Consider the following 17,126-nt stretch of genomic DNA (forward strand, 5'->3'; position numbering starts at 1 on the left):
CACTTTGTCAAACTCCGCTAGGTGGCGGTGGCGGACTGCATGTTTTGCTGTTCTGCCATAATTCAGAGTAGAAGAAGAATGCTTGCCTGCTGCTCATAGACTCCTTGGTGTCCTTGTTGTATCTTGGGATTTTACCTCTGTGTCTTTCTGTCTGTCTGTTTTGGTGATTACAGACACTTCGAATAAACCGCTTCCTCGGTGAGTTACGAATGTTACAGAGAATTGCCTGTAAACCAGCTGAGTTTTCATGTTGTAGCTAATTGTATTCAGCTAAACGCTTAGGTAACTGTCAAGCTAGCAGATGCTCTGCCCGCATATCCGGTCAGAGATTTCCAAAGTAAGACTCGTCAAAATGTCTAATTCTCAGTGGCAAAAGTTTTAATTTGAAGTAAAATATCACCTTTGTATTGCATAATCTTTTATGATCATAACAATACACTATTATTGCAGTCTAATGATGACATTGAGCTCATACTGATTGATCTATTGATACAATTATCTATATCCAATGCAAATTGTTAGGTACCATCAAGCATAGTGTGCTAATAGGAGGCTAAGGATAGTACATGGAAATCTATCAAACAAAACAACATCCATTCAGCAAGTTATGCCTAAAATGTATCAGGAACATGTAACATTCAACAGAGTATAGGAGATGCAAAATAAATATTTTTTAAAGATAATTATTCAATGTGTCTAGATAGTGTCTTAAATAACACCACTTTACTCTTCTTTCAAGATCATCTTGTGTTTCAACATTTGGATTTCATATCAAAAGACGTCATGTTTCGAAGAAGAGTACCCTTCTCACAGATCGCCTTAGCCACACTGCTTGGAGTCGCTGGTGGTATTTATATCTACAGACCTTATTTTGAGCCGGTGCAGACCTCAAGACAACAAAACCAGGATGTGCCAAAGAAACCGAATGAAACAGACTGAAATAATTCATCACTCCCAGGAAATACTTCACACACAGAAGCCAGAAGAACTACATCAGAGGCTGCTGGACTGTCAGAGCTGGAGGCCGAACTAAAGACAAGACCAGCATGGATAAATCCATGCTTCTTTGGGGTTCTTTGTATGATTGTTAATGTACAAAATAAAGTATTTAATAATTTGATCTCCTGAATTATCATCTGTTTCAAAATGGCGTGTGTCAAAGTTTCATTATACATCACGTATATAATTATAGGTTAAGCTGCTGATACAAAGTAATTAAAATGATCCCCACTGTTAACCAGCTGCAACATTTAAGTGATGTAGGACCCCCATTTGACAAAATGTCCCAGGGTCCTGCATCTAATAAGATTTTTGTTTTCAAAGTAGAAGTTTTATTACAGAAAGTGTATGAAACCCATTACCAAAATAGTCATACATTCTGTCATCGTGTTACCCACTTATGGATTGAATTATAGTGAAAATAAATGATAACCCCTTTTTTTCTGGGGACCCCCTCAAAGACCGCTGGGGGCCCCGGTTCCCGGACCCCACTTATCCAGTAATATGAATCTGAAATGGACGTCTGCAAAAGGACTATAATAACTTTTACTTGGGTAGGCTACTATATTTATATATTAGGCACATACTTTTGGAATAAGGAGTACTTTATTTCCTTCTAAAATGTATTGGAGTAGAAGTATAAAGTAGCATGAAATAAAAAATAATCGAGTAGCCTACCTTGAGCAGCAGACATGTAGCTAGCCTATCATGTTCCGCCTCTGGGTGTAGTAGTGTAGCAGTGTTTCCCCTTCAGTTTAGCTTAGCTTAGCTGTGAGTAATGAAACGGCTGTTGGCTCCGGGAGGAGGAGTTGTTTCTCAACAGCCACGGTAAGTAAATGAGGTGTCCAGTGTTAATGAAGCTGGTCTCATGTCAACTAATGGCCCAGAGTCAACGGAGAAAGTAAAGTTATCGTTTATTCACCTCTCAGTGAAGACTTAAACGTTCACTTGTAAACTACTACTTTACACCAAGACACAGTGCGCAGCAACGCCCAGGGGCTGGTGAGTTTGTTAACAGAAGACTCTTTTCAGGAAATGTCAGTCGAAGAAATCCGTTTGTAGCATCTGTCAGGAGTTAGCAAGGGGTTGAAAAGTTTTTTTGAACTTTAATTCACTCGATTGTCTTAGTAACAGTCTGTCAAATTCACCCTCGCATAATGATAATGTTGGCGTTGGGAAACATGTTTACACCTGCCTTATCCTCTTCTCAGAGTTGATCGCTTATTCCTCACTTGCTCAATAGCTATTACAGACCAACTCGTTATACAAGTAAACCACTGGTTTCTCCAAGCAGGACTACAAGTTATTAACATTTATCACAACGTTTAGACATTTGGATCCATATGTTGGCTGCAATATGTCTGACAGAGCTGGGAGGATGGCATCCAATTAGTCTTCTTGGCAGGATCCACATTAAGTATATATATACATATATATATATATATATATATATATATATATATATATATATATATATATATATATATTATATATATATATATATAGCAAGAAATAACCACTATATATATATATAGCAAGAAATAACCACTATATATATATATATATATATATATATATATATATATATATATATATATATATATATATATATATATATATAGTGGTTATTTCTTGCACAATATTACGTAGTGCCACATGAGGACCAGCCGAGGCTCATTCGATTTTTTTTTTTTACACGTTTCGGTTAATCGATTAGTGTTTAGTTAGTTAGAGAATTAGTTTTATGTGCCCCCCACTGCCTGGTGCTGCTGCTGCTCCTACTGCAGATAAATCCTTGCATGGTATTTTAATGAGCAGATAGTTACCAGTTTTGGCAGCCAGAAGTTTTAAAAATACATGTTGCCCATAGCCTAATCATTAGATTTTATTCTGAGCTGCACATCATTATAGTGCTGCACCCTTTCAAGTTTATGGTATGTGCATATCCGGATTTTCCCTAAAGAGCTGGCATGTTGGACAGCTGCCCAGGGTGGGTCTTCCACTGCTCCCTGACAAATTATTAAAGCTGCTTTTTGTTTGCTGGTCTGCATGGGTGGTAGTACTTGGCTGGCAAACACAGGTACTATGTTAACTCCCACTGCAGGAGAAAATGCCAACATATATTAATGTAGATTAAGGTTTATTTAAACTTTATCAAAGTAGCAAAGCCTTGAGATAAAAAAATGCATAAATGACAATACGTTACAGTAAAACAACATGAGATAGATAATAACAATATTCCACAAAATCAGAATTAAACAGAAATACAATACAATCATGTAAAATATTGAATCAACCTAAATAGCAACTTAAGTCCTCCCATGGGCTGTCAAAAGCCCTAAAAATAAATAAGGCCAGTCATGGTTCCAGTGATTAAGACAGTCAAACATGGTGGTGTAGCCCTGTGTCCCCATAAAAATACTCTGATAGGGGTGCAATGTTTTTTTTTTTTTTAAGACAATACCAACATCCGGTATTTTCTCATACTCATATCAGCCGAGATATGGATTTAATTTATGAAATCATAGTGCGACTGCAGATGCAGCGCAGGTTAAGGTTTTCATACATTCTTGCAAGGCAGTTAAGACATTTTAAAAGAAGGATATGATAGCTTTATTTAGTTTTCTAATAGGGATGCACTTAGGGTCAGATTAACCCAGTAGAGGGCCCCAGAGGGAAAATACACTGTGGGGACCTATTAACCCCTGTTTCTCCTCCTTTCTGCACATTGTATATGTTAGTAATTCATTTGTGGTAAATTAATTAAGCACACATTTAATAGTAAAGTGCACCATGTAACCATGCTGTATACTGAAATAATAAAAGCCTTAAAACTAGATTTTAACTTAGGGCCCCTCCACAAGGTGGGATCTCAACATTGGGTAACAGTGCAGCTGTTTAAGGCCCCTATCATTACAGTGTTTTGGATTTAGAATTGGTATTAGGAGTGTATTGTGTATTGTACTGGAGTAAAAAATGTAAAAGTATGCATTCCTTTTCTAATTTGTATTCAGTGACTCCTATTAAAAAGATATAAAAAATATTAGTTCAAAATATCGCAATAAAAAAAGAAAAGATACTGATTATTATATACTGATCTTATTAAAGCTGACATCGACTGACCTGCTCAATACGCCAATATACTGGTGCATCTCTTATCAATTAAGAATGATAAACTTTCCTCCACACCATCCTGCAGAACATATGTCAGGATAATCATCAGTTGTATGTTGCTGTTGGTTTTGTACTAGGCTAACCCTTTTGTTGCTGTTAATGACAACTATTTGGCTAAGATGAGCATCTCACTTGGTATTTAACTGCTGCTTCTGAAGCCCTTACAACTGAAGGGAGTACTGTATTATGTGACACCTTAATTCAGTAGTACAACAGGGCCTCGTTTGTTTTCTGTTAAAAGGTTGTGGGAAAACGATACTGTCGAATTTCTTTTCCTCCTAACCCAATGTAGTTTAACTTACTTGATTTCTAAGGCATAAAAGGTAGTTAAGGGAAGTTAATATATTGAGATGGTAATTGAGAGACCAGACCTCTTAACAACCGGCAGCGATGAAGTCTCAGAAGTCTTCTTCTGCTTTCCTAATATCAGCTCTTTGACATGAAACCAGTATCATTATGTTTCATTTGGAGAGGTCTCCATCCAGTAGAGGAGGCCTGGTAGTGGAATTGTTGTTGAAGAAATGTTTATTTAAGGCAGTATTTAGGATAAGACTTCTTGTTCTTTCTATTGTCGCACTCAGTGTTTTCTTGCCTATCACGGAAGATCATACTCTGCCGTCAGAGCTCACTTCCTTTTCACAGCTGAGATAGTGGACTGGGAAGTGTAATGTGACTGGGAAATGGCCTTGAAAGTTTAGTTTTTAGCACATCTTTGTGTACTAGACATATTATGCATGAACATTTGCTTTCTTTTCATTATAACATTTGCTTGTTTACATTAAATTAAACTATTTCTTGTGTGCGATTGGGGCTCCATAAGAAGTCTTGAGATTAGCCTGATAATGATCGGCAGAAATTTGCTGACACAATCTGCAACTCCAGCAGTGTGTTTTTTTTCTTTACTGTGTCTCTTCTGTGACCTGCTTTCACTGAAACAGAAATCATATACTGACTCAAGGTTTTGTGCCAGGGTTTTCAATACTAAAGACAGTAAGTTGGGTAGAAAAATATAGGCGTTAGAGATCTTTAATGTTATTAGAAGAAGTGTAAAAAAAGTTCAGTTTGAAACTGTGGCTGGCCAATTAAGACTCTGGTGCCACAGTCTAGGTCATTAATGGGAAACACTGTGTGACGCAGCCACAATGGATTATATAATAATTCTAATAGTAATAATGTCTAATGTCCTGCTATGGCAAGTCAAAATGTCTGCTGTGAAAAAGGTCTACTGACATGCAGTTGCTAGTTTATTAGGTACAACTAGTTTAAGCTAATACAATCTACAGAACAGGAGGTGTTGATTCATGTTTATAGTAATTCTGGAGGTCTACCGTTCTACATTGAACATTATAGCCTTCATGAAGGGAGGATTTACTGCAGGGTTGTTGTATTGGACTGCATTAGTTTTTAGCTAGATCTATCCATACGTCCATCGTCATACGCTTGTTCAGGGTCGGGCAGCTCCAGCAGGGGACCCCAAACTTCCCTTTCCAGAGCCATATTAGCCAGCTCTGACTGGGGGATCCCAAGGCATTCCCAGGCCAGAGTTAGGTGGAGAGATATTATCTCTCCACCTAGTCCTGGGTCTTCCCCGAGGCCTCCTCCCAGCTGGACGTGCCTGGAACACCTCCCTAGGGAGGCGCCCAGCGTGCATCCTTACCAGATGCCCAAACCACCTCAACTGGCTGCTTTCAATGCAAAGGAGCAGCGGCTCTACTCTGAGTTGACTGAGCTTCTCACCCCATCTCTAAGGGAGATGGCAGCCACCCTCCTGAGGAAACCCATTTTGCTGCTTGTACCCTGGGATTCGTTCTTTGGGTCATGACTTTTAGCTAGATGTACATACAGTGCCTTGCGAAAGTATTCGGCCCCCTTGAACTTTTCGACCTTTTGCCACATTTCAGGCTTCAAACATAAAGATATAAAACTGTAATTTTTTGTGACGAATCAACAACAAGTGGGACACAATAATGAAGTGGAACGAAATTTATTGGATATTTCAAACTTTTTTAAGAAATAAAAAACTGAAAAATTGGGCGTGCAAAATTATTCAGCCCCTTTACTTTCAGTGCAGCAAACTCTCTCCAGAAGTTCAGTGAGGATCTCTGAATGATCCAATGTTGACCTAAATGACTAATGATGATAAATAGAATCCAGCTGTGTGTAATCAAGTCTCCGTATAAATGCACCTGCTCTGTGATAGTCTCAGAGGTCCGTGTAAAGCGCAGAGAGCATCATGAAGAACAAGGAACACACCAGGCAGGTCCGAGATACTGTTGTGGAGAAGTTTAAAGCCGGATTTGGATACAAAAAGATTTCGCAAGCTTTAAACATCCCAAGGAGCACTGTGCAAGCGATAATATTGAAATGGAAGGAGTATCAGACCACTACAAATCTACGAAGACCCGGCCGTCCCTCTAAACTTTCAGCTCATACAATGAGAAGACTGATCAGAGATGCAGCCAAGAGGCCCATGATCACTCTGGATGAACTGCAGAGATCTACAGCTGAGGTGGGAGACTCTGTCCATAGGACAACAATCAGTCGTATACTGCACAAATCTGGCCTTTATGGAAGAGTGGCGGAAGAAAGCCATTTCTTAAAGATATCCATAAAAGTGTCGTTTAAAGTTTGCCAAAAGCCACCTGGGAGACACACCAAACATGTGGAAGAAGGTGCTGTGGTCAGATGAAACCAAAATCGAACTTTTGGCAACAATGCAAAACGTTATGTTTGGGTAAAAAGCAACACAGCTCATCACCCTGAACACACCATCCCCACTGTCAAACATGGTGGTGGCAGCATCATGGTTTGGGCCTGCTTTTCTTCAGCAGGGACAGGGAAGATGGTTAAAATTGATGGGAAGATGGATGGAGCCAAATACAGGACCATTCTGGAAGAAAACCTGATGGAGTCTGCAAAAGACCTGAGACTGGGACGGAGATTTGTCTTCCAACAAGACAATGATCCAAAACATAAAGCAAAATCTACAATGGAATGGTTCACAAATAAACATATCCAGGTGTTAGAATGGCCAAGTCAAAGTCCAGACCTGAATCCAATCGAGAATCTGTGGAAAGAACTGAAAACTGCTGTTCACAAACGCTCTCCATCCAACCTCACTGAGCTCGAGGTGTTTTGCAAGGAGGAATGGGCAAAAATGTCAGTCTCTCGATGTGCAAAACTGATAGAGACATACCCCAAGCGACTTACAGCTGTAATCGCAGCAAAAGGTGGCGCTACAAAGTATTAACTTAAGGGGGCTGAATAATTTTGCACGCCCAATATTTCAGTTTTTTATTTGTTTAAAAGGTTTGAAATATCCAATAAATTTCGTTCCACTTCATAATTGGGACCCACTTGTTGTTGATTCTTCACAAAAAATTACAGTTTTATATCTTTATGTTTGAGGCCTGAAATGTGGCAAAAGGTCGAAAAGTTCAAGGGGGCTGAATACTTTTGCAAGGCACTGTAATAAATGAGTCTATGTTTGGGCCTTTGGAGTGGAAGATAAGAGGAAAGTGGTATAATCAAATATGAAGTGTGCAAAGAAGTTGTGATCTGAGCAACACGATTTTCACTGACCAAACGGAAGCATAATAACATAACAGAGTGGGACAAAAATCTTAACTGTGTGGGTTTGATTGTGACTTTGTTTTTAACTTTTAACCCACATGAGTGAAAACAGGCCCACAAGCAGGAATGTAGACTTCATAGTCCTGGGCCTTGGTGGTCTTTGCTCACCGTTTATGGCCACATCAGTGCTTGTGGGAACTATTTCCATCACAGTGCATTTATCATGGATCTTGATTTTGCACGAGACCATAAGCTGCTTATGGCTCCAGATGAAAGGTTCAGTAGGGGTTACAGTGAAAGAATGTAAGATTTGTCTGAAGACTTTACCATGCACTGGTCATATGATACATCTGCGCTTTGAATGTTTTGATTTTAGTGGACCATGTCAAATGTTTTATCCAGTAGATGTACTGTAGTAGTGTGCTTCTTATTCTCATTGTGTAATGGAATATGTGTGATTGATTCAACTGTTACTTAAAAATGTGTAGAACAACAAGCTACTAATCTGTGGAGAAAAATGACAACTACTTTCTTGCAGTGCAGTGAGGAAACGTAAGGGTTGTCTGTAGCTGGAGAGAGGAATCTAAAATGCTTCCTGTCACTGTGTCAGCAAGATGAAACAGCTCTTACGTCACACACATTAGCCCACAATGCTATCAACTGTACAGATCTACATCTGGAGGTCTGGCATAATATTGTAAAAGTGTACAAGCTGTTGCAATGCATTGGCTGTAGGTTAAACTACACAGTATACAGTGTATAAGCCTAATGGAGGGGGACCTTAGCCTGTTTCTTTTGTTACTTTTAAGATGTGTAGAAAAATGTGGAAAATAAATGTTCATGTCAATGTCATTTTAGATTATAAATGAACGAAAACTGATTTCCACATAAAAACATTTTGTTATTTAATACAGCAAAAAAATGGTGCATTGGAGAAAAAGTAACACTAAAAGGACAAATAACATAATTTTATTTATCTAATTTTTTTTTGTGGCATTTTGACACATTTTGCCTTTAACAAATATTGTGCCTCCTGCTATTTAGATTTTGCACTAGTACATTTTGCAGTTTCGATAAAATTCTGATTAATTGCTCACCCCTAATATACACTATGTTACAGTAAGTGTGTGAAGATTGTGAGCTCTCCCTGTGCTGTGTGTGTTATTGGTTCGATGTACCGTTGTGGTTACATAAATATTAGGACATGATGTTCCTCTTGTAACTCTATATCACAAAACTGGTGTCCTCAGTTGAAACCAGTGAAACCATGTAGAAATGATACTTAGTACTTCGATTAAATGTAATTTGCATCTGGTAAATCAACCAGTTGGACTGGAAAGGCGACAGACAAGACAGCAGACCAAATGCCTAAAGGCTCTGACACACCAACCCAATTATTGGACGTCGGACAGTCTGGCGAGGTCGGTGACTCGACTCTGTTCGGTGTGTTCCGTGCCGTCGTCAGTCGGAGGAGCCGTCGGCATCCATTTTGGCCGATTTGATTTGTTGAATCGGCCAGTGGGCAGTTGGACTCAATGACCAATCTGATTGGTGGAGTACTAGCCCTTGACTAGCGAATCAGTGCTTCTTCCACAAGAAGAAGCCCGAGAGCTGACAACGTCAGTATCTTCTTATTACTGGCCATCATATTTTCTTCCGTTCAGCGAGTAATGGCAACAACGATCCTTCTTCCTATCAACATGATGATGAAAACCATGACTGACGACAGCGTGCTCTGTGTTTACTAGGTCTAGAGAGATGTTCCATCATTTCCGGTTTTCATCTTTTTGGCGACAATACAGATTAGCGCCGCCTGCTGTTATGGAGACGTATTATGTCTTGCGCACTCATAGAACGTACGCTCAAGTCGCTTCGGTGTGTTCTGACGCACTTTTTTGAGAGGCAGCTGTCCGACTGCATTTCTGCTGACAGTCGGCCGTCGGGTTGGTGTGTCAGAGCCTTAACACAGAAGTGTTGGTGTTGACGGAACTGCATGAACAGATTGAGGGAATCAGTCCCTCCAATCTGCATCACCTTTAGCCTGCAGAGGAACTTAAAAAAAATATATATATGATGTTTTGCCCTTACACAGCCATAGTCCACACACACACACACACACACACAGATGTTTTCACTTGTGTTGCCAGCTTACTTCTCTCAGGATGGTGTGGATAAGTACTGTACAAACTAGACTTGATTGACATCGCCCTCCCTCTCCTGTTAGTTCTGTTGCACCTGTTGACGGAGCAAATTACCTTGCTATCATTCTTATTGGTCCGTAGAGTTTTGTGACATCACGTTACATTACATTAATTACTATTAATTACATTAAAAGTTGCCACAATTAGGGCTGGGTATCGCTCAAAACTCTTCGATACCGGTACCAAAACCAATACTGTGACTTTGATACCGGTTCCTAAACGATCTACCAATTTTATAAAATTGGTAGATAAAATGTATACTTTATTTAATTTATTTTATTACAGGGACAGTGCATATTAATAAACATTTCTGCCAATATGCCAGAGTTAGCCAGAAGGCTATTTTTCATCTGCAGTCCCTAGACAGATGGTAAAAAAGTCACCCTAAAAGGGCACAAATCTTTTTATTTATTTCTCAGCTCCTACTACTTGAGCCGTCTCTGTGTAACGTAGAGTGTTTCCTATGTGTCTCTACGACGTGTAATGTTAGACAGCCAATCACAAACATTATTAGATCTTGGTAGAAGCATGCTGCTTGCTTATTGGCTCACTGACGCAGATGAGATTAACTCCTAAAGTATTGAAATTGGTTATTGAATGACATGGTCTTTTTCGATACTCGATACTTAAGAGGTAACTCGGTTGGTGCCTAAAAAGTCTTGAATTCAGTACCCAGCCCTAGCCATAATGTAATGAAAAAATAGTGTGCGTGGCAAGTGCACTATTTACTGCTAACATTCCCGCAATGCAATGATGATTCCAGGGAGTGTCTATTATATAGAGAGCAGTGAATGAGTGACACAAGCACATTATTATATTTTTATTCTTGCCCAGACAATAATAAGTATTGTGTTATTCTATTACTAACTAATAACTAATGCCATGCAATTACCAAAACCAACAATTAGTTAGTCTCTCTCTCAATACTCTCCAACCTAACCTTTCTGGGTTAGACTATTGAGAGTATTTAATTTATAGTCCCAGCCCAGGGACATAGTCTGGCATTGCCAGACCTGTTTTCACAGTGCTATTTCAGTGCTGAAGTAAGGTCTGGCTACACCGCTTGTCATTCTGGGATATGGGTGGGAAAAAACACTCTGGCTTGTTTGTATTTCTTTCAATCAATCACAATCGTCTTGGGCGGCACTAATCTTCGGATGCAGCTACGGTGCCCTTGCAAAAATACTGTAGATAGCAGAAGGGGAAGAGAATCGGATACCAGGCTTTATTCTAGCATTGTACTTCCGGTAGACCAGACTACAATGGACATGATCCTCTGTCATTGCTTCACAATTTCACTGTGTCATTTGGGGGATAGGAAAAAGTACTAACACTTCATTTAAAGATGTATTTCTTTGCAAAATAGTGTGATTGTTGGTTGACTGAGTTGTTTTGTTTGTGTGTTTCAGAAATTAAGCGCTCACTATGTCTGATGGGGACTATGATTACCTCATCAAATTCCTAGCGCTAGGTGACTCTGGTGTGGGAAAGACGAGCTTCCTCTACCAATACACAGATGGCAAGTTTCACTCCAAGTTCATTACTACAGTTGGAATAGACTTCAGAGAAAAAAGAGTGGTAAGTTTAATACATTTTGACTAAAAGCCAGCATTGGAATTGTTTGGATTACTTTTATTCAGTACTTCAGTAAAAACACACTACGGCTTGCACTTCTGAAGAAACATTTGCTTGTGTCCAAGTGTGCTACAAGCATTCATGGCTGCCTTGTTAGGGGCTTAAATGCATTCCCACAGCATTAAGTAACTCTTGTAACAAAAGACTACTGATGAATGTTTCAAAAGAAATCAGAGTAATGACTAATGTTGAAGCAGCACCCTCCTTAAGAATAAACACTTACATACCATTGGCAAACAGCTGAGCAGTGTTCATATTTACTCAATATTTACTCATTATTGCTACTGAACTCAAGCTCCAAGAATATAGCCTGATAACAGTTTTATCACAGCTATACTGGAGATTCAGCCAATCCATGACAATCTATGTTAAGTGACTGAATGTCATCAGTGTCCAATCATTGACCATCTTTTTATTAGAAGTGTTTCCATCATCTCTGATAAAAAGATAAAGATACAGCAAGTGAATACTCTACAAGGAAAATTTAAAAATACCTGTTTTTGACAGCTGTGATTTGAAAAGTCGCACTTACAGAGTAGTTGTTGTCAATACCATAATTTGTCATCATGGTTGAAACACAGTAAGATCCCAGTATCACAGTAAGACCAGAGACGTGCAGCAGGCATCCAGTTTACCACCAAACACCAGATTAATGCTGACATATTTATGATAAAGTCAAATCCGTGAAAACCTTTTTCAAAATTAATGAAAGAAATATGATGCAGAATATGAAATATTAAGGTATAGATTTGAATATTTTGATTGTCAGTGATTATTGGCACACAAATAGACAATACACCATGAAAAGCCTATTTTGACTATGACTCTGAATGTGATCACAGAATATGGCTCACACTCAGATATATAAAACACATGTTTACATTGGCTATACATCTGTTAGGCTGTTTATTCCTGTTTTAAACAGATGTGTTTAGGCTTTTTTAGGTTTTATGGCTGTGTATATCAGATTTAGATCCAAATTTTATTTCAGTTAGTTTGACCTGGCCTGTCTCTGTTTCACTCAGGCATACAAATCAACGAATCCAGATGGATCTTCAGGTAGAGGACAGAAGATCCACATGCAGCTGTGGGACACTGCAGGACAGGAGAGGTACATGAAGTGCTTTCTCACCTTCCTAAAACCAGGTCTTGTCCTCAGTTGTTTTCAAAATGTGTCTTTGTCACTATTTTTTATATTTCTCATGAAGTGGTTCTTTATTTGTCTAAATGTTGTCAGGTTTCGGAGTTTGACGACCGCGTTCTTTAGAGATGCAATGGGTTTCCTCCTCCTGTTTGACCTCACAAATGAACAAAGTTTCCTCAACGTCAGAAACTGGATGAGTATGTCCTCTTGATATACCACTCTAAATGTACACGTTTAGTCATTAAACTGACGATCCTATCAAATTATTTTACTTATTTATTAAGTTATTAAGAGCACAAGACATTAACAATATTAAATTCCTTGTTGACTACCAAAATACTTCCAGTGAATGATGACCAAACACTCTTTGTGGTCATTAAACATATAGTCTTCCAGTGAAGTCTTTTTCTGCAATTTCTATTCCGACCTGAAATTCTGCTGCTACTCTGCTCAACTTTCTTCTTTCATGTGAATATTGTACATGAATGCTTGGTATCTTTCTCAAAAGCAAACATATAATATACACATATATTACTGTAATATTATTGTTGTTATACATATGTGTAATAACAACAGAGTGAAAACATTGTAATTTCCCCTTGCGGGATTAATAAAGTATACATTATTATTATTATTATTATTATTATTATTATTATTATTATTATTATTATCACTACACATTAAAACAGGACTAAATGCATAATAAATTGCTGAATGTGTCTTTCAGGTCAGTTACAGATTCACGCATACTGCGAAAGTCCAGACGTTGTTTTGTGCGGTAACAAATGTGACCTGTCAGATCAGAGAGCAGTCAGTGAAGAAGAGGCCCGTGAGCTGGCAGAGAAGTACGGGTATGTCTCAGATTTGATCCATCTGTACATCAAGCTTTCCCTCAGTTGTTTGCCAAGAAGGCAGTGGCTGACTTGTGTGCCAAAGTCTGTGCCAGAGAATGTGAGACTAAATTGGTCCTCCTCGAAAAGCAAATATTTGTGCATGTGTAAAATATATCCTGCTCTGGCCCTGTTAGACACACCTTCACTAAAAACAGACATATTGTAGTGGAAATGTACACTCTAAAATGTTTTAAATTCCTTCGAGAGATAGATAAACCTCACATATCACCCCAAACTGACTCTGCTCCACAGTTAATATTGTCTCCTTTTATTATCTTGAATCTTTCAGCCATTAGCCTGTAAGATGAATGTATTTGGTTCAGGTATATTTAGTAAAACCAAAGAGATGTATTAAATAAACTTTTGTGTGGATTTCAGTGCTTTGATCCTTATGGGACTCAGAGCCCCACATTGTATGATTTATGTTTTTAAGTTTTAAGATATAGGCTGATGATATTCTACTTTTTTTTTTTTATGTCAACAAATAACAGGAAAAGACCAAAAACCAACAATAAATGTATCCGACTAACAAGTATTGTCTGTATTATAGAGCTCCACTGATGCCCCTATTAAAACGGTGTCCAGCTGTTTTAGGAAATAGCTAAGCCTTTAAAAAAAATATGCAACCATATATTTGGTGCCGTGTTTATAAAGATTTAAATCTTTAGTAGGAATTAATGGGTTTGAGAGCAACACAGAAGGCTATGGAAGGTGGAAAGTACTGAGGGACAGACTTTAGTTTGCTGGTTTTTGGTCTTTTTACGGAACTGAAAATGAAAAGATAGAATACCCAACTCCAGCCTTTTCTCATTTTCTTCCTTGCAGAATCCCATACTTTGAGACAAGTGCTGCAAACGGGCAGAACGTCAACAAGGCTGTGGACGTCCTGCTGGATCTTATCATGAAGAGGATGGAACGATGTGTAGACAAGTCCTGGATCCCTGATGGGACCGTCAGAGTTAATGGACCCACCAACCCAGATATCTCAGAGGGCTCTGATGGGAGCAAATGTGCATGTTAGAATGAATGATGATGGTTTCACATCTATGCCCGTAATACTGAAACAAAATAGGAAGGCATCCAAGGTTAACCGTGGAGTATATATATATATATTTACTGATAAACTTTCATTGACATGCTGTATTATTTGTCTGTGAAGAGATAAGTGCTTTTTGAATGTAGGTATTTTATTTGAATTCATATAATGGGTCTTTTGACTAATTAATTCATATTGGGGATATTTATTCTTATGACGTCTTGCTGAAATGTCCAACTTTAGTCATCAGTCTGATATGCTGATCATACTTAGGGTCATATGAACGTTGTGCTCAAAGTCGCAGCAAAGAGTGCTGCCCTGCCAGGTGTGCTATAGATATACTGTTAATAATCTTTACTTGCTGTAAAGTTAGCGTAGATTCACACTGCAATTAAGTATGTTTCTCTTTGCACAGTCAGATACATGTTGACTGTGATACCTGCAGTCATGGTTTAATGATGGAGATAAATTTGCCAAGAAATTTACTTTTAGGAAACTTTAGTTACATACTATTGATGCTCTGCTGAATACTGCAATCTCATTGTTGCTTACAATGTTTGCACTTATTTGTCTCCAAAACGCAAATTATAGAATACGGTCTGGCCATGTCATTGACACTTCATTATATACAGGGACATGTTTGGCCAATAATTACAAACATTGGTGCTCAGTAGTTTGATAAAAGGAATAAATATGTCAAAGTAAAACCTTAGCAGGAACTCAGGTAATTCAGGTTGTTTATCCTGCCGTATGATGGACCCATGCAATTTTTTATTTTTTATTCCCTCAATATTATTAGAGAAAGAAATATAAATGCAAAATCTTACTTTAGCTTTTGTAAACATTAAGTAGCACCAGCTGGTAAAGCTGACCCTCAGTCCCCTGTATAGCACATTTTTATCATTATTCACCTGTGACAATGCCTTCAGTTTTAAAATGTACATGTTTTAAAGTATACAGGAGAGATCCTAGATACTCATATCTTATGCCCAGGATGATAACATATGGATATTGGTTATCACATAAAACAATGACCATCTCTTTATTTTGGGCATTTTTAGGCCTTTATTGACAGGACAGATGAAGACATGAAAGGGGAGAGACATGCAGGAAAGGGCCACAGGTCAGAGTCGAACCCAGGCCCACTGTGTCAAGGAGTAAACCTCTATATATGGGCGCCCGCTCTACCAACTGAGCTATCCGGGAATTCAACAATGACCATCTCTGCTGCCATTATAAAAATAAATACACTTTTTTCCAAATAAAACTTCAGGGAATATGAGCACAGGTGCTATTTCACACAGCAAATAGTATGTTTTGATGAGTAGGGCTATTGTTTAAGCCATCATTTCCTAATTACATTTATCCTAAGACAATATGCATCAGGATCTGAGGTAGCCAAACACATTTCTGACAGAAACCCTGTTTTCAAGTGTTAGATGCAGTAAAAAGAGGTTAGGTGTTCGAGGACATCAATGAAGGCTAAGCTGTTGAATTTGTGGATTTTTTAACCCCAGATTTTTTTATTGGTACTTAGGCTATTTTATGAATAAGGCAGTAAGACAGGGCCTCCATTTCAATTTACTTTTAAAATTCTAATGCTCACCCTTTCAAATCTGTTTATAATACTACTGATATTTTATATTATATTTTAATAGCTTCACACACAAATCCACATTATTTGTATTATGCCTACACTGTCATCCTTTGCTGTATAAAAGGGTGGAAGTGAAGTTTTAGTTAAGACACACAAGTCCATTTTTCCATGCGCTCACAGATTTGAAAAACTACCACTAAAATTGAATTAGATTAGATTAGTAAAACTACACTGAAATATTTCAATTTTTCAATTGTGCTTACAGTTTCATATGCAAAATATGTAAATTATGTCCAAAAATAAACATTTTTATTTATGCATTCCTTGAAGCAGTATCTCATTTTATATAATCAATTTTCAAAATGTTGACCAAGTGCTTTGTAAAAGTGCAATTGATACCAGGTCCCATTTATAGGCACTATTATTCTGTTAGGTGTGCAATTAATAGCATAGAACACTGATTGGTAATCATCTCACTATATGAAATATTCAACCTCCTAATGTTCGTTTTTCAGCATTTCATGATACCACAGCCAGGAATTTAAAAAGCATTATATTTGTTATCTGCATCTCACTGACGTGTGCACAATACCCCATCATAGCAAATATATTATTCACACTTGTTTACAATTTATAAAACATTTAAAGCAGTGACACACTTTTCTTCAGGCCATCCTAGATTTGTCTACAGTGTGGCTGGAGACCATTTGCTGCCAATTCAATAATTGGATGCGACTTAGAAACTCTTGTCAGTCAATTTCCTGCAGATAAAAGTGTATGAAAGTATCTTGTGACAGACACTGTAATTCACTTATGACATGCTTTAATGTTATCACTTTAAGTCCCTCTTTACCCTCTTTGAAAACAACGTATC

The 17,126-nt window shown here is 38.1% G+C and overlaps 2 protein-coding genes across 4 annotated transcripts; both read left to right on the forward strand.

Annotated features, from left to right (window-relative positions):
• Positions 1-26: 26 nt before the first annotated feature.
• On the forward strand, positions 27-1,120 carry LOC120555577 (protein PIGBOS1). Its single transcript, XM_039794364.1, has 2 exons — positions 27-198; positions 740-1,120. The coding sequence occupies exon 2, from the start codon at positions 784-786 to the stop codon at positions 937-939; it is 156 nt and encodes a 51-aa protein (XP_039650298.1). The 5' UTR covers positions 27-198; positions 740-783; the 3' UTR covers positions 940-1,120.
• Positions 1,121-1,697: 577 nt separating this feature from the next.
• Positions 1,698-16,572, forward strand: rab27a (RAB27A, member RAS oncogene family). Of its 3 annotated transcripts, none has more exons than XM_039794361.1 (6): positions 1,698-1,827; positions 11,357-11,525; positions 12,608-12,693; positions 12,820-12,923; positions 13,454-13,577; positions 14,445-16,572. In XM_039794361.1, exons 2-6 carry the CDS (start codon positions 11,373-11,375, stop codon positions 14,638-14,640), a joined length of 663 nt encoding a protein of 220 aa, XP_039650295.1. In that variant the 5' UTR covers positions 1,698-1,827; positions 11,357-11,372; the 3' UTR covers positions 14,641-16,572. The 3 variants fall into 3 exon arrangements, with proteins under 3 accessions (XP_039650295.1, XP_039650297.1, XP_039650294.1); XM_039794363.1 differs by having other exon boundaries at positions 1,756-2,001; positions 13,454-13,571; XM_039794360.1 differs by having other exon boundaries at positions 1,758-2,001.
• The last annotated feature ends 554 nt before the right edge of the window (positions 16,573-17,126 follow it).

Source organism: Perca fluviatilis, chromosome 3, assembly GCF_010015445.1.
Source record: "Perca fluviatilis chromosome 3, GENO_Pfluv_1.0, whole genome shotgun sequence".
Taxonomy (NCBI): Eukaryota; Metazoa; Chordata; class Actinopteri; order Perciformes; family Percidae; genus Perca; species Perca fluviatilis.

Excerpts from the sequence above, each read along its gene's own strand:
- rab27a (XM_039794361.1), top strand. The coding sequence starts at position 11,373 with ATGTCTGATGGGGACTATGATTACCTCATCAAATTCCTAGCGCTAGGT. Across the intron at positions 11,526-12,607 it reads ACTTCAGAGAAAAAAGAGTG|GCATACAAATCAACGAATCC; the intron begins GTAAGTTTAATA and ends TGTTTCACTCAG. Across the intron at positions 12,694-12,819 it reads GACACTGCAGGACAGGAGAG|GTTTCGGAGTTTGACGACCG; the intron begins GTACATGAAGTG and ends AAATGTTGTCAG.
- LOC120555577 (XM_039794364.1), top strand. The coding sequence starts at position 784 with ATGTTTCGAAGAAGAGTACCCTTCTCACAGATCGCCTTAGCCACACTG.